Source organism: Grammomys surdaster, unplaced genomic scaffold, assembly GCF_004785775.1.
Source record: "Grammomys surdaster isolate TR1022 unplaced genomic scaffold, NIH_TR_1.0 130, whole genome shotgun sequence".
Lineage (NCBI taxonomy): Eukaryota > Metazoa > Chordata > Mammalia > Rodentia > Muridae > Grammomys > Grammomys surdaster.
The window spans coordinates 25,158,903-25,183,565 of record NW_021604588.1 but is presented as its reverse complement, the minus strand read 5'-3'; the positions used below and the strand labels follow the sequence as shown (position 1 = coordinate 25,183,565).

At 48.4% G+C, this 24,663-nt stretch overlaps 1 protein-coding gene across 2 annotated transcripts in view; it reads right to left on the bottom strand.

Annotated features, from left to right (window-relative positions):
• Window positions 1-19,721, bottom strand: part of Lamb3 (laminin subunit beta 3) — a 38,365-nt gene extending 18,644 nt beyond the window's left edge. Inside the window, exons 1-6 of one of the 2 annotated variants that reach the window (XM_028759064.1) lie at window positions 19,573-19,721; window positions 18,108-18,167; window positions 17,074-17,228; window positions 4,886-4,997; window positions 4,307-4,380; window positions 1,259-1,450 (exon numbers count right to left, since the gene is read on the bottom strand). In XM_028759064.1, the coding sequence (XP_028614897.1) occupies window positions 1,259-1,450; window positions 4,307-4,380; window positions 4,886-4,997; window positions 17,074-17,228; window positions 18,108-18,138 (564 nt within the window). In that variant the 5' untranslated portion in view covers window positions 18,139-18,167; window positions 19,573-19,721. Of the gene's footprint in view, window positions 1-1,258; window positions 1,451-1,822; window positions 1,883-4,306; window positions 4,381-4,885; window positions 4,998-17,073; window positions 17,229-18,107; window positions 18,168-19,572 lie in introns of those variants that run through there. The other variant, XM_028759072.1, reaches the window with a different exon arrangement.
• Window positions 19,722-24,663: the final 4,942 nt, after the last annotated feature.

The following is a 24,663-nucleotide window of genomic DNA, read 5'->3' as shown; positions in this document are numbered from 1 at the left end:
ATGGGCACTGGACCCTAAGAGAGCATACACAGGGTGTGGTGTGTGTGTGTGTGTGTGTGTGTGTGTATGTGAAGTGATGTGTGTTGAGTGCACAGTGTGCCACGGCATGTGTATGGAGGTCAGAGGACAACTCTGTGGAGTTGGCTTTCTCCTTCTAGCTTTACATTGGGTTCTGGTGGTCACACGCACGTCGCCAGGCTTGCACGGCAAACAATTGACTCACTGAGCCATCTCTCCAGCCCTACTGTTAGCTTTTTTACATTAGTATACACAACAATGGGCTTTGTCTGACATTTTCATGCATGGGAGGTGGTAACGTTCTAGTGACTGGATAGCCCTGGCCACCCTGGTCACTGTCAGTTTTGAGTATGCTTTTATTTATTCTACAAACCGCTCACCACATGTGACTTCTTGGCATGTCCCACCAAGTTTTTGTTTCAACCCCCTGCAAATGAGGAAGAAGCCTTGGTCTCTGCTCAGGGTTAGGAACACGTGGACAGCAGTTCTCAATCTGTGGTCACAACCCCTAAAGATTGAATGATCTTTTCATGAGGGTGGCTTAAGGCCATTGGAAAACACAGGTCCTTACATTAAAGTTCATAATGATAGGTGGATTGTGGTTATGAAGTAGCAAAGAAAATAATTTTCTGGCCGCGGTTACCACAACATGAAGGAATCAGGTTGAGGACAACCATTAGGTGGAGACAAGGAGAACTGTGACCACAGGGGGGCAGCACTCAGCCTGCCTGTCACCTGAGCTGCTTTTCCTCCAAGGAAGCTGTAGCCGCCTCCACATAGAACAGGATATGCTTTGGGAAAGAGATTGACCATATGGGGAAGATTCCCAGAGAATGTTCTGGGTGTTTCTAGAGGCAAGTTGTAACTTTTACTGCAGATGCCTTTGGAGCTCTGAGTTATACTTGAATTTCCCTCCAATCTGGCAGGACTGACAGATTAAAGCAAAAAAAAAAAAATTCATATTTGTGGTAACTCTTCTGAAAGTGAGATTGCATGTGCTTTTTGCTCACTTGTGTGTGAGCAGCCACCACAAAGACCTCACAACAAAGCCCACACAGGGATCCCATGAGCCCTACAGGACGAAGCTGGGGAAAGTCAGGGCCGAGGACGCCATGGATGCAGCAAGATGTTTCTGGAAGGCCCCAGCAAGATGACCTAACCTGGTATACTCTCTCTTCTTGACCGGGAGATATGAGCTCCCTCCCTTTGCCTCCCAGTTCAGGTCCTACCCTGTACCTACCTTTCCCCCAGTCAGATGCCCATTAGGCCTCTGGGACAAGGGCCGGCACCGAACGTCCTGCCAGTTCTTGGGCTGGCCCTGGTGGACCTGGGGAAAGGTGCTGGCACAGTCTGTCGCCAGGTACTGGTACACCCTCCATGTCTTGCCAAAGTCAGAAGAGCGCTCAATCAACATGCCAGCTGGCAGGAGACCCTGGAGAGACATGGGGCAGGGATGTGGAGTAGGGTTGAGTGACAGAGGGAAAGAGGTACTAGTGGTATCCCAAGGTGGACACAACTACAGAAGCAGGCTCCTGTAGAGAGAAGGGAGAGATGACCCAGCAAGAGCAAGGACTGTGGCAAGTGACAGAGGTCGGTGCCCCACCCCCACTCCAAGCCACCCTACCATCATGTTCATCCTCTCCACTAGCCCCAAAGCAACAAGACTGAGTGAGCACAAGCTGAAACCTCTGAGCCTGTGACCCAAATCACTGCCCCTTCCCCTGTTAAGCTCTTCATCTTGGGTGTCTTGTCACAGTGACAGAACGGAGACCAACACTCCCACCCTTCTTAAATAAACTCTAACCAGAGCCTGTGTGCAGCAGCTCTGTGTTCCCTGCATGGCCCTCACCGGCACCCAGCTCAGTGAGCCCACACCCACTTCAGCCTTTCCACAGCTCTCCTTCTGCTTGAAACACTCCTCCCTTTTGGTTTCTTCTCATCTTCAGTTGAAAGTCTAAGTGTTCCTTCTGCGTGGAGATCTTTTATACCTATCTATCTAACTTGCATTCTTCTCCCTAGTCCATGCCATGTTTCCCAGTCTAGCGTCTGGCCTCCCTCAGAAACAGCACCATCATCCTGACTATTTACTAGCCAATTTCCTGCTTTCTAGGCAGGATTTCTCAGCACCAACATAGTTCCTATTTGGGGGTGAACAAAGGTGCCATCAGCCTGCCCTGTGAACTATAAGATGCCATCAGCATCTCTGACCTCAGCCCACTGAATGTCACTGCCATACCCGCAGATATGACAACCAAAAAACGTCTCCAGAAATTTCCAGAAGCCCCTCCCCGACTCGTCACAATGACACTGTGTCCAGCTTCATCGTGGCTTCATTTTAAACCTCTTCCTATCTCTAACACCTGATGCCAGTCCTACCGTACCGCCAGTGTGGCCAAACCCGATACAAGAATGGGAGACAGTGGAACAGCAAAAGCATTTAACAATATCGGAGTTAATTCCGCCTTTCAAAACTGTCACCTTGAGGAACTGGGCTTCTGTTCAAACACTGCTGGCATTTCTCAAAATACTTTGACCTTTCATAGGGCAGGGCTCTCAGAGCCAACTTCCTCAGCCATACAAGAAGCTGGGTCCTGTTACGTTTCACCCCACACTCTGCAAAGTCTTATAGATTTTCCTGATTGTTTCATCTTATTAATGAAACTTTATCCTTTTGGGCTTGACTATTTTTGTATAAAGAATAAAATTAAATCCTCTCATGACCTGTCACAAATGAATGGAAACCATTGCCTCTAGGAGGTGAGTGTAAGACAGGAGGAAGGATTTCAGAGGCCATAGAGTTGACAGGATAGACTGTTCTCCAAGAGCAGTGTGCCCCTGTGTGTCCTTCCTGTGGGTAGGTAAGCTCCTTGATGCTGGCTAAACTTGATCTCATCTTCTTTTTTGTTGTTGTTGTTGTTGTTGTTGTTGTTGTTGTTTTTCGAGACAGGGTTTCTCTGTGTAGCCCTGGCTGTCCTGGAACTCACTCTGTAGACCAGGCTGGCCTCGAACTCAGAAATCCGCCTGTCTCTGCCTCCCAAGTGCTGGGATTAAAGGTGTGTGCCACCACTGCCCGGATCTCATCTTCAAAGTTGTTAAAATAGAGCATACCAGGGGCTGGGGAGATGACAGCTGTGCTTGGTGTGTAAGTGTGAGGACCAGAGTCAGGTCCCTAGCCCAGTCTTTCTCTCCATCATCACTGAACCACCTATGGAGGTGAGGACTGGAAGGGTCCACTCTCCTCCACCTCATGCTCTCTGGCATGATGTTTGTCCTCGGCTTAGTCAACAGAGCAGCCACTACAGGCTGAAGCCTCTGATACCCTGAGCCAAAATAAATCCTTTCCCTGTAAACTAGTTTCTTGAAGATTTTTGTCACATCAATGAAGCCTGACTAACGTGTTTACCACATAGGCTTATATTCCTGGTATATTCTACTTATTTTTGTGTATTTAGGTACATGTTTGTGTGTACACACATGGGGGATGCATGTTCATGTGTGAGCAACGAGGTTAGAGGTTGATACCTTCCTCAATGGTGCTTTACCTTTTTTTTTGAGGCAGGTATTACTACTGAACCTAGAGCTCATTGATTCAGCTAAAATTGATGGCCAATTAGCCCCAGGCATCCATCTGCCCTGGCTCTCCTTCCCTCAGTGCTGGATTATAGGCTACACCCAGGAGAATGGAGTAGAACAGATCACTAATGATGGATCCAGTAAGACCAGGAGTAGGGAGAGGGAGAGAAGCAAAGAAAGAATGTCCAGACGAATAGGGCCCCAAAGGGCGTGCCCCCAGCAACTGACTTCTTCCAACCAGCCCCTCACATTGAAACAATGCCACAGGTCATCAGTCCATCAACAGATTGATACATTAGTTCCACCAGAGGCCTCATGATCCAATTACCTCTTAATGACTATGTCCACCCAGTGGGGACCAAGCCATCAACACATGAGCTATTTCAGGGACGTTTCATATCCAATACAATGCAATCAAGCCCAACGGAACTGGTATGTGCCAGCGTAGAACTGATTATACAGATTGAAGATGTTGCCTGCAGAGAAGATCAGGGTCTGCAACCGCAGCATGACCAGAATGGGGGCACAGGAAGGAGCCCTCTTCTCCTGATGGCCAGCTGTCTGTTGTTACCATGATGTAAGGTCCTAGTGAGTGCCCCTATTCTGAAAGAGGACCCCTAGTTCATGATTCCACCATTCCAGCTTAGAGAGATAAAGAACTATATTCTGTCAGCCCAGGTCCCTCTCCTATCACCTGAGGTTCTTAAGAGCAAACCTTAAAATCCATCATGATGTCCTGAAGCTGCATCCTCTTGTCTAGGTCCAGCTGCAGAGAGACGGGGCTCACATCTGGAAGGACAAGAAACAGCAAACTTAGACAAGATGATCTCTCTGACACCCCCAAAGGCCTTGATAACATCAGCTCTGTGCAGCCAGAGCATCTCTAACCTTGACTCTGAGTCACCTCTGGGAAAGGAGCAAACCAGTGTGTTTCTGCTTGTGTTAAATATTCAGGTCTGTCCTTGTCAGATGGTGATATCATCACTGATACCTCTGATACCTCAGAGGATCCTAGCCTGTCTGTCACAAGCAGATTCATTCCCAAGACCCAAGTCCTTCGATGCACCCACCCACAGAGACAAGGGCAAAGTAAAACAGATGTGGTTCTCTCCCAGATCACCTTCTCCTCATTGCCTTTAGCGTCCAACAGACCTCAAAGCAAAGCTGGAAGGTTCTGCCTGCCCACCTCCCGCACCCTTTGCCACATAAACACAGATCATCTTAGAACACCTCCTTGTACCCCAGCCTGTGGAGCCTCCATAATCACGGGCTCCTGCCTGTGGCAGGTCCTCACCGTTCTGTGACTGCCACCAGCGCATAGGGCCTGAAGATGCGACATTCTCCACTCGGTGACTGTTGTAATTGCGGGGCAGCCTGGAGTCACACTTGCAGCATTTCATCTGCCACTGTAGGGGAGGGAAGTGGCACAGCTCAGAGTGGGTCCTCCTAGGGCTTTCCCCTATGGGCTGGGGGAGCCTAGCTCATGTCTTCATCTAGAATCCCACCCTCAGACGACCTGCCAATGTCACTAACACACTAAAAAAGATGGATTTCTTAACCCAGGGCTACTGGTCATCAGTTTAATTCCATGGTCTTCCTAGTTACAGCAGGGTGAATCGATGCTGGGTTGGGGAAGGGGACCACAGTGGTAGAAAACAGTCTTGGCTCATGCCATTGCCTTAAAACTGCAGAGGTGGGATGTGTTCAGGGGGAAGAAGGGAAAAACCACACTGACATAGCACCTACTGTGTTATGGATAACAGAAGATAACAAGGGAATCAAAAGATCTGGTGCTGGTTCCATTATTCCTCCTCCCCGACCCTGTCTTCTTCCTCAGTAAGTTGAACGAGGGCTGAATTAGAGTCACCCCAAAAGTATTTGCTGAGCATGTCTCATGTGCCAGGCATGGCACTGTGTTCTGGAGGTTACACTCCTCTCTAAGGAAGCCCGTAATTGGTTACCATTTCCCAGCTCCAAGGACAGAAGTGAAGCTAGCTGTCTTAGTTCCTGTTCTTGATGCTGTAAAAAGCTCTCTGACCAAATCAACTTAATAAAGAGTTTCTTCACAACATGCTCTGTCTTTGTCAGATCTCCCCCGACCACCATGGCAGCCTCTGCTACCTCAGAGGGTTTCAACCTGTCACAAAGACCAGTTCCCAGTGTCCAAGTCCCTCCAGGCACCCACACTGAGACTAAGCAGAGTAAAACAAAGATGGTTCTCTCTCACACGCCCTCTCCACAGCTTCAGTGATCCCTTCTGCCAATAGAGGAAACCAGCCCATCACACTGGTGAAGTCAAAGCTGCAGGAGCTTCTGGCTGTTCACATCACATCCACAATAGAAGCGCAGCACAGGATGAACGCATGGGGCTGCCCACAGACAACCCACAGTTAACATGATCAAGGTAATCCCGCATGCCCCAAACGCTGGACTCGTTCTAACGTCCATTAAGCTGACAACACTAACCACACAGCTGCCTTCCTGAGGCAGGCCTAGTAAACATTACCCACACCTTCGATGCCCTGTACCTCCCTCTGAGTGGGCCACAGGACGGAGCTACAGATCTACATGGATGGACTCCAGGTCAAGGCAGAGGTAACGGAGAAATGAAGGTGATCAGAGAGGTGATTGTCTTTGAGTCTGTGCCTATGAACGTATGAGCATACCACTCCTCACAGGCACAGTGAGGCCCTGCCCCAGCTTCCTCAGGCTCCACATACAAGCACCTGCTCTCTCTGAGTAGCCATAGCCCCAAACCCTGCCCAAAACCCACGAGCACAACCCACAGGGCTCAAAGTTCACTCCCGAGTAGAAGCAAGGCTCGGTTGGGCAAGATCCCCGGGATTTGCTGATTCTCCACACAGCCCAGGCCTCTGCCTTCCTCTAATCCTTCCTCATCAGTGAGATCTAACCCTCTAATCTCACCTCATCACCTTCCAGCTGCTCAGACTCAGCTGTGTGCAGGAAAGGCCACATGCTGCCTGAGCCAGTATCTTACGCACTGGAACCTCTGCTCAGGTGTACTCTGACCATGCTGGACCTGCTCGTGAGCAATGGACACTCCTGCCAGTACCGTGTTGCCTCTGTGTGCTCACAGCACTGGCCCAGAAAAGAAGGGGAGCTAGGTGTCGTGCTCCCAGGGCATCGGCTTTCCTCCACACTTCACACTTCTTAGTCCTAGTCAGTGAAGGAACAGTACTCTCACCCTTCCGTATCACAACCAAAAATGCCTTCGCAAACTAGACTGTGCCCGTCACTCACCAGCCATTCTCCATCCTGACCACACCCACCTGGATTGCTCTTACCACACATCTCGACTTGCTATACTACACACTTCCTGTTGATTTCTGTTCACTGTCTAGCTTCCCCTTCTACAGTGTATTTTCCATGAGGATGATGGCTTATCTTCCTTCCCTGCTGTCTCCCAGCATAGAGAAAGTGCCTGGCACACTGCTGGCTCTGGCTAAGTACTTGCTGAATGAATGAATGAATGAATGAATGAATGAATGAATGAATGAATGAGCAATAATTGGCAATGCTCAACATGTGCCGACTGTTTCCATCCAAGCGATCAATGTCTTTCCTGACCTCGGTGTGTTTGAAGAGAGTGGAGAGGAGGTAAGGAATCGGGTATTAAGATTAAGCTGTGTGCCTACGCCACCAGCCGCTCAGGATGCTACAGCAAGAGGATAGCTTAAACTCAAGTTTGGTGTCACACTAGGCAACATCTCCTAGTAAGATAAAACTAACTGAGGGAGTTCTGGCCAGGTATCAGGGACTGTACCAGATAATTTCAATGTCGGAGCCTAGTTAAGGGGCCTGGGTGGTAGAGTAGTTGCCTAGAATATGCAAAGCTTTGGGTGTGATCCTAGTATAGTAAAAACTAGGAGTGCTTGTACATGCTTGTAATCCCAGCCCTGAGGAGGTGGAGGCAGGAGGATCAGAAATTCACAGTCATTCTTAGGTCTACAGTGAGTTCCATATCTATCTGGGCTAAATGAGACCTTGTATCAAAACAAAAACAAAAATAAAATTAAAAAAATAAAAAACAATCAAGTTTTACAGAAGCCCTTGAGGAAAACAGTATTTCTCTATTTCCCCCCACGAAAGCTGCTGAGTAATAGATGTCACCAGGACCATGCTGTCTTGTCCACAGAGCCCGTGCTGACCTCAAGATGACCTTGGGGGAGCCCATAGCACAGAGAGCACTCTGGGGAAGACCTAGTTCTCCACCTCACCCAGCTGCCACGGAGATGAGAGATTTGCCACTAGCTGAAATGCCTGGCTATTTATTGTCATCTTTCCTGAGCAAGAGAAGACTAGAGCAGGAGGCCCCGCTAGACCGTATTTGGTCCTTGGCGAGGGAGTGTATCCTTCCCCTCCCTCTGCTCCTCCTCAGGGGCATATTTTCCACTCTATCTGTACTTAGCACAAGTCCGGAGGAAAGACAAGGGCCAGCTGCCTTCTGGCAAATGCTGTCACCCGAGCTCTCCACCCCAGGCTGGGAGCCGAGCCCATCCCTTGCTGGTCATGGCAGCATGCAACACAGGGCTCTTTCTTTCTTAGCCTAGGACATTGTACAAGGAGCCTGAGATGGCAGAAATGGCCTTGGTACTCCCAAATGACAGTTACGTAACTATTAGAGAGTTTATAGAAACTGTGCAATTGCATGGGGAAGAGAATACATTATAATGTTTTATGGGTTAAAGGTAAGCTTAAACTCGTATATACAATATTTTTTTTAAGGAACAGACTATGTTGGGAAGGAAATATATCAATATAGTAGGGGGAAAAAACACAAAATTGCCAATATTCACCTATTTCGACCTATAAGCACAAAGCTCAATTTTATATCTAACAGGATTTTAGGTGACTTTTCCCCTTTTAGTTAGTTTTTGTTATGTTTAAACTTTTATATATTTAGTATTGACTTTTATATGTGGGAATATAGACAGGATTATAAATAAGATATGTCAAAAATATTCAGTGTCTGTGTGGGCTCACTGCTCTGAGCTGCCTGCCCTCAGTCATAAAGATGGCATGGGGGCCTCAAGCCATCTCCACCAGCCTTCCACGTGTACAGGTACTGATGAGGGATCAGATGGCTTCCTGGGCTCAGACACTACGGGCTTCATGTCTGCTAACACAGCTGAAGAGAGAATTGGCTTTGCGCTCAAAGGGAAGCTAAGCCCCAGCTTCAGATAGGTATTTTAAGTAGCCCTGCTAGCTGGTATTTTTAAGTGAGCCTGAAATAGGACAGCTACAATAGAAACTCAATTGAAGACAAGCTGTGTGCCTTCCCTTTGACCTCAGTTTCTTTTTCTATATAATGTGTGTATGTATTAGTGCATGTGAGGCTCTTCTCACCGGTCCTATGTGCCCCTTTCTCTACAGCAATGGCTGCTCCTAGCAGCTGCTGCCTCCCTCCCTGGGTCACGTAGCCAGCATGCTCCCTGAGTGCTATCCAAGAGATGCTGCATTCTTATCAGTCCGGCCTGCCAGGCCTCCAGCAAGTTTGGCTCCTACTTTCTCTCCAGCTGGAGAGGCTGGACTTTCTCCTGGAACCTTCTCGAATCTCAGCAGTCTGGCTGAAAGACAACCCCTTCCAGAGAGCTAAACTAGGGCAGAGGAATGAACAAGAGCCTACGGGGCCTGGTTCACAGTGAAGAAGGAAGGAGCATGCATGGGAAGGCTCTGAAGAACAGCGGGGAAGAATAGGAAGGCAAGCTCTGGTTAGCCAAGATGCAATTTCCCTTCAGGATGATCCAGGAAGGGCTTCAGTTGAGGAAGGGCTTCTTTATGTTCATCAAAGCTACAACCAGGGTCATAGATGCTAGCCAGGACCCAGTAGAGAGACCAAGAACAAAATAAAACAACCCCAAAGACCTGCTGTCTTGGAGAAAAAAAAATTCTACAAAAGATAAAAAAAGAAAGAAAATACATGTCTCCCATCTCAGCTTCCTAGGTAAAGCACAAGATGAATATGTTAATAAGTTGTTCCTGTTATAACATGGGTTAGAGCTCCCTGGACCGAGCTTATCATTCCAGGATCACCGGTGTGGAGCAGGACAAAAGAATCAAGAGGAGAAGAAGAACACTGGCCAGAGGCCTGCTGGGAAACCTGGCTCCTAGGAAAGAAAGTTGTGGGAGGCCAGAGAGGGCACCCCACAACCCTTCCTCAACATGGGGCTCATCAGCCTCCTGGAGTCTCCCTAGAGCCAAGAAAGGCTAAAGTCAGGGCCAGCAGCAGCAGGTACTGAGTGGAGCGGCGCCAGGGCAGTTAGCCATTTTCAACTTCAGCTCCTTTCTCATTTAGAGCAAACTGTTTAGACAGCCCTATCGCTGTCTAAACTAAACTGAGAAAGGCAATTTTCCAAAGCTGATTATAGAGCCCAGGTTCACCACACACCCCAAAATTACATTACACCACACCTGCTCTCCTGAGCACTCCTGGCACACCTTGGGCTCACCCTTCCAAGACCTCAGGTGGGTATATACTGCATCTTACATGGTGGGCATCCCCAGGTCAGGAAAGCTAGACGGATGAAGCAGAGATTCATGTACCAGGCATCTGAGTCCATACTGCCCTGTGCCATTCCAACTGAAGGCATACAGAGGTTATATGGCCAACACCACATATGGCAGAGACAAAGTAGATTTTCTGAATAGTACTCTCTTCTCCTCTTTACCCAACAAAGGCAGATCCCTCTAAAGCAAAGAGGTCCCTAGGGCTAAGAGTGGGGAGTCAATTCTACCCCTGACAATGGCTTCCTAAGTCCATTCTGTGGCCACAGAGGACCTAGCTAGCAAAGACAGGCCTGCAAGACATTGCTTGAGGCACAAGGAGAATTTCCTAGAAATGCCAGATCAGCGTTAAAGATTCTAAAGGTGAACTTCATGACAGTGGAAAAGTCAGAGTATGGTAGATCCAGAGATAGAAAGGTCTTGGCTATCTTCAGTCTTCCCCGTCTTTTGTACCCAACACCCTCTGGCTATCAGGTAAAACCTTCTGAATGCATAAACCTAGCAGACAGCGAGCTTCCACCAACCCAGAAGCTGACAGTGTCATCAGGCAGCTCATGTGACCACTTCCACAGTGTAACTGTCAATTGGAATGGCCTGACTCTGAGTTCCTAGACCACAGCTGTTCTGTGACCCAGAATAAAATCTCTGACTCCCTTTGAAGCAAAGGCCATGTTTGGTGTTAATAAGAGCCTGAACCCCAGGAATGGTGGTGTAAATAGTCAGGCCAGAGTGCGTGCATCTCCAGGCCTTCCCCTGAGGCCTTTCTCCTCTCCTCTGTCCTTTTATCTCCACATGCCCTTTCCCTTGGCCATAGCAGCCTCGAGCACACAGTCTCGTACTGTGTGTGACCAGGTCTTGCTTCCCTCAGACTGTCCTGCTCCAATATTCCTTTTCATTTTCTTCCATCCCCTCAAGGGTGACACTTACTCTCTTGAGACCCTTTGCAAAAGTTCACCCATGTCTCTGATATACCAACCTGTGCTGAGGTCTGAACGGTTGACCTTCCCTGAAGGAGATTACATTAAAATAAGGAAATCTTCGGTGCTCATTCAGAACAATAAAACTGCAGCAGTCATGGAAGCCTGAGTCCTTAGGCCTTTTCAGAGTTGGGGAACAGGAAAACCAATGTTTTATAGAGAAACAAGCTCAAAACCCCACGGAAAGAGGACAACATCTGCAGTGCGTGCCTGCGTGCGCATGGTGGTTGATCTTCATTGCTTTCTTTACTAGATTTGGAATCATCTAAGAAACAAACCCCCGGCTATGACCATAAGGGCATTTCCTGGCAGTTTTACCGAAGAGGGAAGATCTACCCTGAATGTTGGTGACACCATTCCACAGCCTAGCCTTCAAGACAGAACAAACAAGGAAAAGCAAGCCGAGCAACAACCTTCACCTCTCTGCTTCCTGACTACGGATGCTGTGTGACCAGCAGCGCTGCACTCCCAGGGCCGTGATCTCCTCAACCGTGATGAGTTCGGCTCACATTGTGAGCCAAAATAAATCCTTCCCTAAAACAATGAGTTAATAAAATAAACCCTTCCTTATATTGCTTTTGTCAGATATCTTGCTTTTGTCAGATATCTTGCCACAACAATAAGACACCATAAGTAGTGCAATGTGTGTGTGTCCCTGTTGAGGTTTGAATGAGAAATGTCTTCCACAGGTGTACATATTTAAACCATGCACCGCGCAGTTCATGGTGCTGTTTGAAGGTTAAGAGCAGGCCGCTTGTTGGAGGAAGTATATTCTCCAGGGACAGGCTTTGAGGGTTTACGGCCTTTCCTCATTTCCTATTCTCGATTCTGGCTTCCTGTGTATGGATGAAATATGATCTCTCTGCCTACTGCTCCTACTTGCCTTTCTTGTCACTATGGCCTCTTTCTCTCTGGACAGAAGCTAAAATAAGTCCTTTCTTCCTTAAGTTACTTTTGGTCATAATATTTTATCACAGTTACAGAGAAACAGCTAATACAGTGAGTGTATACACACACACACACACACACACACACAAAATCACTGCCTACACATTAACCTTTCCGAAGGTCACAAAAGCAGACCATTTCCAAACAAGGAAAAGCAGAGTCTGGTGTGGGCAGAAGTGGACGTGTGGGCACTCATGAGCTTGTAAGTGCTAAGGAGGAAGGTATCTCCAACTGGCTGTAGCTCTCTTCTTTGCAAGAGACTAAAATGGCAGCTGTTTGGTTTACACAGATAATTAACCTGGGGAATGTGCTGTGCAAAACTGTCATTAAGACAACGGATGATTAAGTTTCCCTCAGAAAGGGGTTGGGGTGGGGTAAGTAGATCATTTGAGAAACAGAGCAGACACATGCTGTCAAAATTGTTGGAAGCAGAAGCCAAGGCTGGAAGCATCCAGACAAAGTTATGGGCTCTGGTTCTCAGCCTTGCAAAGCCTTGCTCATAGCAAGCCCTTATACGATGGTCTCAGGACACCATGCAGTCCCCAGGGAAACCTCTGAGAGACTGGCAGAGACACCAGGTCTGAGCAAACAGCAGGTTTCTTATGGGGATAAATGGTGGTCCAGACTGGAGCCAGAGCTTTCCCAAAGCCACAATCAGGGTAGTTTGGCTTCCGTGGGAAGTGTGAGTGGCCTGACAGTGAGGATGAACTCAGGAGATCTGTGGGTAGAGCTGCTTCTGTGAGCAGAAACAGCCCCCAGGATACAAGAGGGAGGGAAAGATGGAAGGGAGGTGGAAAGAAGAGGGAGGCAGAAGGAAAGAGTAGGGAAGGAGAGATGGGAGGAAGGAGGAGTGCCCTGAAGGAGCTTAGGCCTCTGCAGGTGCTGTATTCATTCTGGACATTCTACCACATAGTCCTCACAGTGGTCCCCAGAACTGGATTGCTCCTCTCATCTGTGGCTCAGGGGTAGTGTAGAGCTACATCAGGGTGGGAAAGTGTCACATGTTATTTTATCCAGACCTTGGGACTGAGGGAATGTCTCTACAACAAGCCTTCCTAGAAGACACAGGAACAGGGAGGAGGACAGCATGGGGCAGATTGTCTAGAACTAGGAAACAGCAGTGCAGTTCTGGTAGAGTGTAGCTCACACTCAGAAACAGACCATTAATAGGTCAGGAAGTCAGGCCAGCCCAGAAAGGCAAAGATGGCTATGTCCAATGTCCATTGCAAGGGTTGCGACATGCAACTGAAATCCAAAGAAGCCAGCGCTGGAGGCCCACAGTGTCCAGTCAGCCATGGAGGCAGGGAATACAGAGGAAAGCAGAGAAGGGAGTGAGATAATAGCACCCCTCCCTGAATAACCACTCAGGAAACTCAACATTTCCTTGTTCCCATCCGAAGTCTGAACCTTCTCACAGCTCCTGCGAATAACAAGATACTATGATAGTCACTTGACATGTTTATATAGGATTCTTGGTGTGATGCCTTTCACACCTTGTCCCAAAGAGAAGGGCTTGGTTCTACTCAATGTATGGCTGAGAGTGGGCTCTGAGCTACCAATGCATCAACATGGGACTGAGAAGAAGGCTCTGCACCTTCGGTGTGTGTGTGTGTGTGTGTGTGTGTGTGTGTGTGTGTGTGTGTGTCCGTCCTCAACACAGGAGGGAGAAGAAAGAGGAAACAAGGCAGAGGGCAGGAGGCACAGGAGAGATGGGACTGTGCACCCAGCTCATTCCCAAGAACGCAGAAGCAAAGAGGGATCCTGCAGAACTCTCTGTCCTTCACTGGTGAGACAGTGAGACCGATTTCTTGCCCAAGGTCACACTCCAGCTGGCAGGAGACCTGGGACTCTACATCACCCACAAGGTGTCCCATTCTTTACTCTGCAAAAGGCTTCCTGGATTTATTTCTCCCATAGAAAAAGAAAAAGCGAGCCAAAGCTTCTTAGCTTTCACAGCAGAAAACAGCTAATATTTACCCATCCCCAGAGTTGGAACAGTCTAGACGTCTCTTTTGCAAGTACCTCACTCTGCTCTCAGGAGGCTGCTTCTAAGCAGGATAAGAGGCCAGATCCTGGGGGCGCTAGCTGAAAGAGGCAGAGGGCAGACAAGGGAGAAACCAGATGTCCAGGCCAAGTGAAGAAAAGGCTCTCCTCAGAGACCGTGTGGGAGGCTATCTTTCACCCACACAGGGGTCCTTATCTCTCTCGGCTCCATCTTCTGAGGCAAGTCAGTCTCAAGAAGAAGGCAGAAGTCTCCCTCTGAAAATCAGGCCTAACACGTAGTGGCACATGATTTGGGAGAGGTCTATAAGTGGGCATCTGAATTCTCTCTAGAGACACGGCCTAGAAAACTTTAACACTGCAGGGATGGACCCTGTTGTCTGACCCACAGGAAGTAGTTTGTTACCCAACCTGGCCAAGCATGCTTCCTATATCCAAGTGGCTGACAATGGAAACAGAACATCCATTTTCACCAGACATCTCCAAAGTCCTTACTCAGTTACTTCTATGATTAAAATAGCCACAAGAATGTCAGGGCCTGGATGGACAACGAGACAAGAGCACTCCAAATACCCTCTTTCAGGTCCTGAGAACAGGACAGCTTGGGAAAATGTATTCACAAAATACCTTGCTCCTTCATCAGGATCAAAAGCAACAATACACTTCTCTTCCTCTTCCTTTTTCCCTGATAGAGGTTGCAGACACTTCTGACAAGCCTTTCCCGGCCACGCTCTTATACAAGCCTATTTTGAAGGCAGTAAAGTATGTTTTTTAATAATTTTTGTTGTTGTCTTATTTAGGATTTATTTAGGGTTTTCTAAGGAGATAAAGAATGTGAAGCTGAGGAAATAGGTGGGATCTGGAAGGAGAAGAATGTGACCAAAATATATTGTATGAATTTTAAATAAAAGATGAATTCAAACAACAAACACTGGTAAGGATAGGAACAAAAAGGAGCCCGCTAGCACACTGCTGATGGGAACGCAAACTAGTCTCCAGCACTACGGAAGTCAGGAGGCTTCTCAAAGACCTAATGTACGTCCTCCATATGACCCAGCCATTCCACTCCTGAGTATTTGCCCAAAGGATACTAAACCAATGCACCAGAGACACTGGTGTGATGGTTTGCAGATGCTTGGCCCAGGGAGTGACGCTATTAGGAGATGTGTCCTTGTTGGAGAAGGTGTGTCACTGTAGGTGTGGGTTTAAGACCCTCACCGTGACTAGCTGCCTAGAAGTCAGTCTTCCACTAGCAGATTTCAGATGAAGACGTAGAACTCTCAGCTCCTCCTGCACCATGCTTCCCTGAATGCTGCCGTTTTCTCACCTTGATGATAATGGACTGAACCTCTGGACCTGTAAGCCTGCCACAATTAAATGTTGCCTTGGTCATGGTGTCTGTTTACAGCAGTAAAACCCTAACTAAGACACCTGGCAGTCAGTGCTCACTGCAGCTAAGTTGTGGAGCCAACCTGGGTGTCGAGCAATAGAGGGATATATACGGAAAGTGTGGCCTTTTTTAGCTATAAAAAAGAATGGCATTACATCATTAGAGGGAAAATGGATGTAACTGGAGATATATCAAGTGAGCTAAGCCAGTCTTGAAAAGCTCAATAGCAGATGTTTTCTCTCATGTGTGGATCCTAAATTTTATATACAACCCATGTAGGCATATATGAAATTAAGTGGGAAGTGAAATTATCCAGGGGGAGAACAGGGACAAGTATGAGGGAGGATGTCCAGAAAAAGGGAGTGTAGGAGGAAGGGACAGCAGGACATACACGAAATGCAGTATACACCTGTCTGAAATGTTAAAAAATAAAATACAAAAGAAAGCGTGCTAGAGAAGGTGACTGAGATCAAAGCATATCATACATCCTCATGCTCTGCTCTTATCCGGGTCGCTGTGATAAAATGCCTAGCAAACAGCAATGCAGGACAGGAAAGGGTTTGGACTTCAATTGCAAGCTACCATTCATCATGTCAGGGAAGACAAGACAGAAACACATGCAACTAATCACATGACCTCCACAGTCAAGAGCAGAGAATAATGAAAGCTCCCACGCTGCCTATAGTCTGGCTTAACACCCAGCCAGCTTCTTCTGCTCTCATGTAGTTCAGGGCCTGGCCCAGGAAATGAATGACACCACCTGCAATGAGATATGTCTTCCTACACCAGCTAATAATCAAGACAGTCCCCATGGGGCCCAAGACATGCCCATGGGCCAATGTGATCTACTTAATTCTTCCTTTGAGGCTCTTTCCCCAGTGACTCTAGGTTGTTGCAAGTTGACTTTTGAAACTAACCATCACAGAATATATAGAATGTCATAAAGAACCTTCTGACTTACAAAATGAATAGCAAGTATGTATATTATTGAATAAAGATGCCTGAGAGAAAAGAGCAAGCTGATTCCCTGACAGGCGACATTATCTGGCGCACTCAAAGCAGTGTGAGCTGGGTCTACACAGCTTCTTCTCCCACTATCACTGTGTCCTTACTCTTTTCTCATTTATTAAACAATTCATAACGCTTTTCATTTGCCAGGCTGGTGAACATGAAGCACCAGGACTGGCAGATACGCTACCCCTTTGCACAGGGAAAGACATAAATCTACTCTAGCCTGTGATTGTGTCTTCTCCTGTTACCTCACACTGGCCCAGAGAGAGCAGCAACGTGGGATCGAGACATTGTTTGGATCACTCTCCACAGTTCCCATGCTTTACCAGAGAGGTCACATTAGACTCTCTATAACTGAGAAGTTGTTATGTATCCATTTCCCATTGCTAAAACTGGAGAGGCCAGCACTCACTGGTCCAGACCCTGAAAAGATGCCAATTTTACCCTCAGAGCTAAGAGGTCCTGTTAATTCTTAATACTTCTAAATTTTTAACAAGCAGGGATCTGGACTTAAACTTTTCTGCCCTCTCAGAGAGCACATCCCTTGACCTGTGCCTTCTACACTTTATCCAGTATCTCCATTCTGTCTCACCTTCCTCCTGTCCTGGAGGCCTTGGAAGGAGGACCTACCTGTCCATATTGGGTGCAATAGGTCTCAGGCTTAGTCAGTCCACAGGTAGACGAGGCTCGAAGAAGCTGAGTCCTTCCAATGAGCAAGTCCCCAACAGGTGGATAACAGGCCCCTCGGGAACAGGCTTGCTGGGCACACAGGAGGCCAGGTAAGGCTGCAATTACAGGGAAATATTGGAGTGTGCCCAGAAGATGAGATTCCAGCTGGTCACCCCAATATTCTCTCCTTATGAGATGACGTCAGCAAAGCTTGGCCTCTCTTCACTGGTGTCAATATGATGACTACAGTCCTGTCTCAGGGAGTTAAAGGGGTTGCTTTCATATCCTATGACCCAAACTTTAAAAGGAGCGGAGAGCTGGGGATTGTAACACAGCTAATAGAATGCATGAAGCCCTGGGTTCAGTCCTCAGTAATGTATAACCAAGTATGGTTATGTACACCTATAATCCCAGAATTCAGGAGCCAGAGGCAACAGGATCAAGAATTCAAGGTTATCCTCAGCTACAAAAGGAATGCAAGGCGAGCCTGGGTTACATGAGACCATGCACATGTATGAAATGTTCGAACTACATTTTTAGTAAAAGGAAAAGGGGGAGAAATTTCAGTAACAGTAACCAGCAGCAATCCTAACACATGGCCAGTGCTATCCACATGTGGCTTTAGACTCAATCTGGAGACACACGCTGGGCCATGTAAATTCTGTGTCAACTGTTGGGGCCTGGGTAGTGCCCTCAGTCCACAGGCGGGATGAGGCTGTCGGCTGAGTCATTGGTGGAATATGAAGAAAGTACATGTTATTTCTACTTTGTCTGCACAGCTGACCGACTGAGCCATTACCTGAAAGCAAGCAGCCATGAGTTCCAGGAGAGCAGAGGCTCTAGGGCAAGCTTGAGAGTGAGACAGAGATGGGACTCAGGAAACCACACATCACCCTTGAGTGAGGACAAGAAGACCCAGGGAGCCTTCTGAGAGAAGTAGAGATGCCTCTTTCTCCTGAACCACAGAGACATGGGAGGAGGGAAGGGATGCTTACCAAACCACAGGAGGAAAAGCACTGTCATCATGGGCCAGTGAAGGTTTCCAGAGAGGTCACCTAGAACAAAGCAAAGCATCCTAGATGGTCAACGCTCCCTGCCCCACCTTTTCTTTATTGTGCTAGATCATTGTCCTCACCAAGTCCTTATCCTGGATCTTCACAAAGACACTCCTGAGCAGTGGGCACATTTGTAGCCAATGGCAAGAATCTGGGACATTTGTCCCAGGCAGTGGAGACCTAGAGGGAGCCCTGGGGAAAACCCCAGGGTCAGCTTCCTCTTCTGAAATGGGTGGGAACATGAGGACTGTACAAGAGGAGGGAGAACATCCTATTGCAGCAGATTGCTAAAGGGAGGTCCAAGGCTTTGCTTCTACCAAGAGAAAAAGAAAGAGCTAGAGAGAGCAAGAGAGCAAGAGAGAATGAGAGAGCAAGAGAGCGACAGAGAGACAGAGAGACAGAGAGAGACAGAGAGACAGAGACTGACTCAGGCTTCTCAGAGCTTCATACCATGCTTACATACAAAACAAAGGCACCCGAGCCAAAGGTTCTGAAAGTCTAGAGGCAGGTCTTTTCCTGAATGGACAGAGTCTCCAGGATGACAGGGCCACAGTGAGTGTGAAGCTGTGGTAGTCACAATTCTAGAAAAACCAGGCTGTGGGAATGCTACGGGAAGAAGAAAGATCTTAAAAAGACAGGTGGGGTGCCTTGGGAAGAGGTGAGGGGGTACTGTGGGAAAGCATGGGGTGCTCTGGGGAGAGGTGGGTGCTGGGGAGAGAGGTAGTGTGCTCTGGGGAAGGGTGGGGTGCTCTGAGGAGGGGTGGGCCAGACAGTTTTAAGAGAAGTAAGAGATGAATTCATCTGCACTAAGAGCAGCTCAAAACATCTCCAGTTTTGAATAATGACACGGAAGGTAGCTGGAAACAGTGTCGGAGGCAGGCCTACCTCAGAGGCACGCACCACCCTTCCTCTACCTGAGATGGGGCACTGGTCTGCCCAGTGACGCCCAAAGCAGCTGAGGAGGAAAGATGGATGGTGGTCAGGCAGAAGGGAAGCAGCAGCCTTTCTGCCATCACATCCCGTTGCTCTGAAGCCCTTCCTCCAGAGCAGTCGGGGCTCCAAGCTGGGAATGTGGCCTCAGGGCCACTGAAGGCCAAAGACAGAAAGCATCTCTGATTTTTCCCAGTACTCTCTGCGCTCCTGCCCCCAGCTGAAAACTCACCAAGAATGAGGCTACGCAGAGCCAGACCATCCCTCCTACCTTGCCTTTGTACTAAGCCCAGATTTTAGATGCTTTCTTCTAAGTCTCCAGGAGCTTATCAGCCATGAAAAGCAATTCAAACAGCCACAGCCCAGGTGTACTCAGGTGAGCTCGCCGAGGAGTTCTTCATGAGCCCTGTAACCAGCCTTGGTCCCAGACCTGCTCCATCCAACCCCCACAGGACAGGTAAGGCAAAAAACCTACCTCACCCTGAGCTCCTATGCTCCCCTGCCCTTCTCCAGAGCCCTCTCAGAGAGCTCCTTGGGAATGTGGGGGTCCCCTCTCTTGGCTCCACAGTTTTAAACAACAGCCTCACCTCTGGAGACTCCCTGGCTGGGTGTAGCCCCACTGCTGGCAGCCTCAGGAATCTCGCAGCTGCCACGCCCATCTGACGTCACTGCACCCCCACCCTCAGGACAGGACTAGGCAAGTGGGTTGGTCTTGGAGGCTGCCTGCCCTTAGGTGTCTGGAGGGCTGGAAGGTGCTGAAAACAGGCAGCAGCAGGGTCTTTAGAGCTAGGGGGAGGGGGTTGTCAAGGAAGGGCCCAGGCATTGGATTTGGCACCTTCTCAAATCTAGTAAGTGTCAGCTACCTCTTAAATCCCAGACTACCCTGGACAGAAGACCAACCAGGCAGGAGACACACAACATATAGTGGACTATGTTAGGGTTTGGGTATGTCACTTGGCTGGATAGTGTAAGACCCAAATATTCAGAACCCTGGAAAGCACCATACTCATCCCAAAGGAAAAATGTGGGAAATCCCAAGTTCCAGGGAAGTTTGGAGTGGGGTAGGGAGTCCTTAAAAGCTCAGGAAGTGGACAAAGCTCATTCCCCACACACACACACACAGGAGCTGAATAGAGCAGCCTGCATCCTGAGCCCCAAGCTCCCTTGGCACTGCTGGCAAGGAGCCGCAGGACAGGTAACTGCCTGTGAGTCACACTGTCCCAGCTTCTCCTGAGCCCCACCCTCCTGGGCAGGAATGCCAGCCTGCAGGGCCAGGAAATAGACCTGACCAGGGGTGGGAGGAGGCTGAGGCACAGCTGAGCTACGAAAGCCAAGGCAGACTTCCCCTGGCACTAGCCAGGCCCAGGAACACAGTTCCTTTGTGGGGTCTCATGGGCTCCAGCCACTAAGTACAGACAGGACCAGGAGGAAAGGCTGGTCAAGGACACTTCCCTTCCCAGGTTGGGTCAGAGGGTATTTCAGCAGACTTGGAAGGTCATGGATCCTGTCCTGGTCCTGAAGACGTTGATTTGTTTTGTTTTGTTTTGTTTTGTTTTGCTGTTTTCTTTTTTAAATCTTGTCTCAATGTCACAATCTGAAGGAGATGCTCTTTTTCTAAGAGAGGGTTCCACATACCCTAGACTGACCTCAAAGCCACTAAAAAGTCAACAATGACCTTGATTTTCTAACTCTCCTGCCTCCACCTCCCAAGTGCAAGGATTACAGGTACGCACCAGCGTACACAGTTTATATTATGCTGGGCATGGCACCCAGGGCTTCATGCATACTGAACCAGCATTCTGCCACTGAGATACAACCCCAGCCGTAAGCAGGACTCTACACTGTCCCTATTCTGGTGTGCCAAGGTTTCCTCTAAGTTACCAGGATATGCCCAAATCCCTTATGGGAAAAGTAGAAGGTCCTGTGTACTGAACTGTATATGTCTTACCTCGAGCTTCAAATGTAGCTGAAGCTCAGATAGAGGAATCCTGCAGTTAGCAAACAGACAAGGGGATGATTAGAGACACAGACAATGCTCCAGCAAGGGGGTGGGGGCAGCATTCCGACTGAGTCTGGTTTAATTCTGCAAGGTGAGTGCACACGGCTTCCATCATCAGTCTTTGAGGGGCACAGAGAGACCCCCATCAGTTCTGGCAGAGAAGGGTCACCTTTGATAGCTTGGGTTTTGAGAACCCACCTCCATCACTTGGTCTATTTTATTTTCACTTCTCAAGTCTAGACTCCCGGAAATTCCCCCTTAACCAGAGGATGTGACAAAGAGCTCAGTAATAATTAGTTCAGCCTCCAGAAAGGCTTAGGTGTGGAGGCCCTGATCCCAGAGGAAGGGAAGAGGGATGGGTCTCACTGTGAATGGCCGGGCCCTATAAACACCCCTCCCCTCCTTCTCCCCTCCACACACCTTTCTGGGCCCAGAAGCTCCGGTAAATAAGCATTTGGTGTTTCAGCCTTTGCAAGCTGGGGCAGGTCCCAGGTTTGGCTTCATAGGAGACAAACATCAGCTGCTCTGCAAAGGCCTCCCACACAGAAATGTTCTAGAAGCTGTTTCTGCAGCTCTCTAAGTGTATGTAGCCCAGTCTTCAAGGACACCAACCATTCCAAAGTGTCCCCCAGAATTCAGGTCACCTGCCACAGGCTTTAGAACATCAGAGCCCAATGTGTCCAAAGATTAATAGTGTAAAACAGCCCACAGCTCCGTGGAGGTCAGGCTGGGGCTACAGGGCAGCTGGGGTGTGGCCAGAACACCTCAGCTCCCCTGTGTGTCTGCCGTGCTCTGACCCTGCCTGTGAAATCCCGCTTAGAGTGGTTGCCCACCCTGGACCACCAGGCTGCTAGAACCTTTGCTCAGGAAAGTGAACTTCTCCTGGACTGCTTTGTTTGTATTGTTTTGGTTTTTGGTTTTAGGGTTGCATCCATACAAGCAACTACTACCTAACAGCAAATTCTGCTGGTTCTGTGTCAAAAAGTAACTAGATCTCAACCCCCACCCCGGGCTGCCCTCCTGACTGAGCCAACACTCTGCCCAACACTGCACATGGGTCTCCAGGCTAAACCACAGTCAAAGCCAAACACAGGAGGTCTCCGATATCTGTGCTGACGACTGCCCAGCTCCCTGCCTTTCAAGACCAAAGCCAAAGCTCAGGCAATCTATGAGGTCCTCTGTGGTCAAAACTCCCCCAGATTGCCTCTCCAGTCCTATTCCATCCCCTTCCTGCTATTGTCTCAGTAGGTACAGCCTCCTTGCTAGGCCCCGAAACTGCCAGATCTGCTTCTGACATATAACCTTTGTCCCAGCTGCTCCAGCTGCTTGGGAGGCTCGTGCCTTGGACACCTGCAAACTGCCTCTCATCATTTTCAAGCCTTTCCTCTAATCCTGAGTCTGTAATGAGGCTTACTCTGACCACCAAGTTTAAAATTACAGCCATCTTCCCTGTCTGGTGTCTGCTAAGTTTCACTTTTTTTTTTTTTTTAAGATTTATTTATTTTATTTATGAGTACACTGTAAGCTGTCTTCAGACACACCAGAAGAGGGCATCGAATCTCATTGCGGATGGTTGTGAGCCACCATGTGGTTGCTGGGATTTGAACTCAGGACCTCTGGAAGAGCAGTCAGTGCTCTTAACCGCTGAGCCATCTCTCCAGCCCCCTAAGTTTCACTTTTTAAAAAAAACTTTGTGTATATGTGTGTGTGTGTGTGTGTGTGTGTCAACACCACCTTCTGACCAACTGCCTAGTTTACTCAAGGTCTCCTGTAGCCTAAGCTGGCCTTGAACTTGATTCGTAGCTAGGATGACCTTGAATGTCTGTTCTTCCTGCTGCACTTCCTATATGCTGGGATGACACGCTTGCGTGAACATTCCTGGTTTATATGGTGCTGGGGTCAAGTTCAGGTTTTCACAAATGCTAGACAAGCACTCTGAGCTATAGCCTCTGCTCCCCAGACTTCCTTACTGGTGCTACTCGTTTTATGCCTACCACGGGAACATTGTATTGGAAGAGACACGGGTTCCTGTCTCCTTTGTTCATTATCTTTCTCCAAGCACATGGGACCTCATAGGAAGGAGCTGGATGTTGGTAGAATAGATTCATGCAGACATGAAATTGGCTCAGTTGTCTGAATCTCCCAGGCCTGTTTTACACCACTGTATCCTCAAAGGCTATGGTGCCAGGGCTTGTGGTCACCTGAATGCGTTCTTCCCCATGAACATTCTGTATTGCAGGCAGCAGTGGGGGCTCTCCTTTTGAAACACTAACTCCAGATTGCCAAAATGAGACTTTATGGATAATGGCGTCATCTCAGTTGCCTGCTCATCAGATCCCCTTGGCAATGATTCTATGAGTGACATTGGAAGTCCATGTCCCCATTATCCATCTGTTGGGCTCAAACCATGTAGGTTGCCAGGGAGACCAGCTAGGATCTGATCCATGAGCAATCACCAGAGAGTGAAGAAAGAAGGGAGAAAGGGAGGGAAAGATTAGAGGAGAACAGGAATGTGATTCCAGCTCTAACCCTCGGCTGTCAGAGCACAGGGTACCTGATGACTAAGCATGGCACCCTTGAAGTACAGTGAGTCATGACTGAATCCTTGTCTACCAGGCAGGATGGGCTCCAGCGATGGCTCTGAGAGTTTACACTGTGACTAACCCTAGTGTAGCCCTGCACACCGGTTATCCAAACAGCAGTCAGGACACAGGACAGGGGGGCAGGGTCCTGGTAAACTGCTGAACACAGATGAGAGACAGTCTCGGCTAAGTACCAACAATTACAGAACAAGACTTTGAGTCCACCTTTCTGCTGCACCCTCATCTGCCCAAGCTGTTTGCCTGGGGGACAGACCCACATACTATCTAGGTCCTGAGGTGTTGGAGAAGTCAGGTCAGTCTAAAATAACCACAGTTAACACTTCCTGCATGCAGTCAGAGGGCCTGGAGCATTGTGGTAAGCCCTGTCTGTACATTAACCCATTCAACACCTGTCATAGCACAGATACTTAGCTGGCCTTCTCAGATGAAGAAAACAAGGTCTATTTATAATAATGTGGTCCCAGCTAGTGGGCAGCGGTTGGAGCCTTCACTGTGTGTTCAGGCACCCACATTCTTAACCACTATCAAGGGTCACAGATGTGCCATGTGGCCCTCCATTCTTGCTGATCCTCTGGTCTTCAGGTCTCCTAGATCTGGTGAGGACTCAGAAGTTCAAAAATTGCCTTGAGGAGTTGAGGAGATGGCTCAGTCAGAAAAGTGTTTGTCATACAAAGATGAGGGCCTCTGTTAGATCCCAGGAACCCACATTTTAAAAAGAAAGTCAGGCAGGAGAGGACACACTGGTAATCCCAGCACTGAAAAGACAAAGAGTTGAAACCTTGGGACTTGCTGGCCCGCTCAGCTGGGTCAGAGTTCCAGGTTCAGTGAAAGGCCCCATCTCAAAAAACAAAATAAGTGGTACCTGAAGAAAAGCATCCAAGGTTGTCTTCTGTAAAACAAACCACATCACCACACCCCCAACACACACATACACACACACAAACATGCACACACACAAACATGC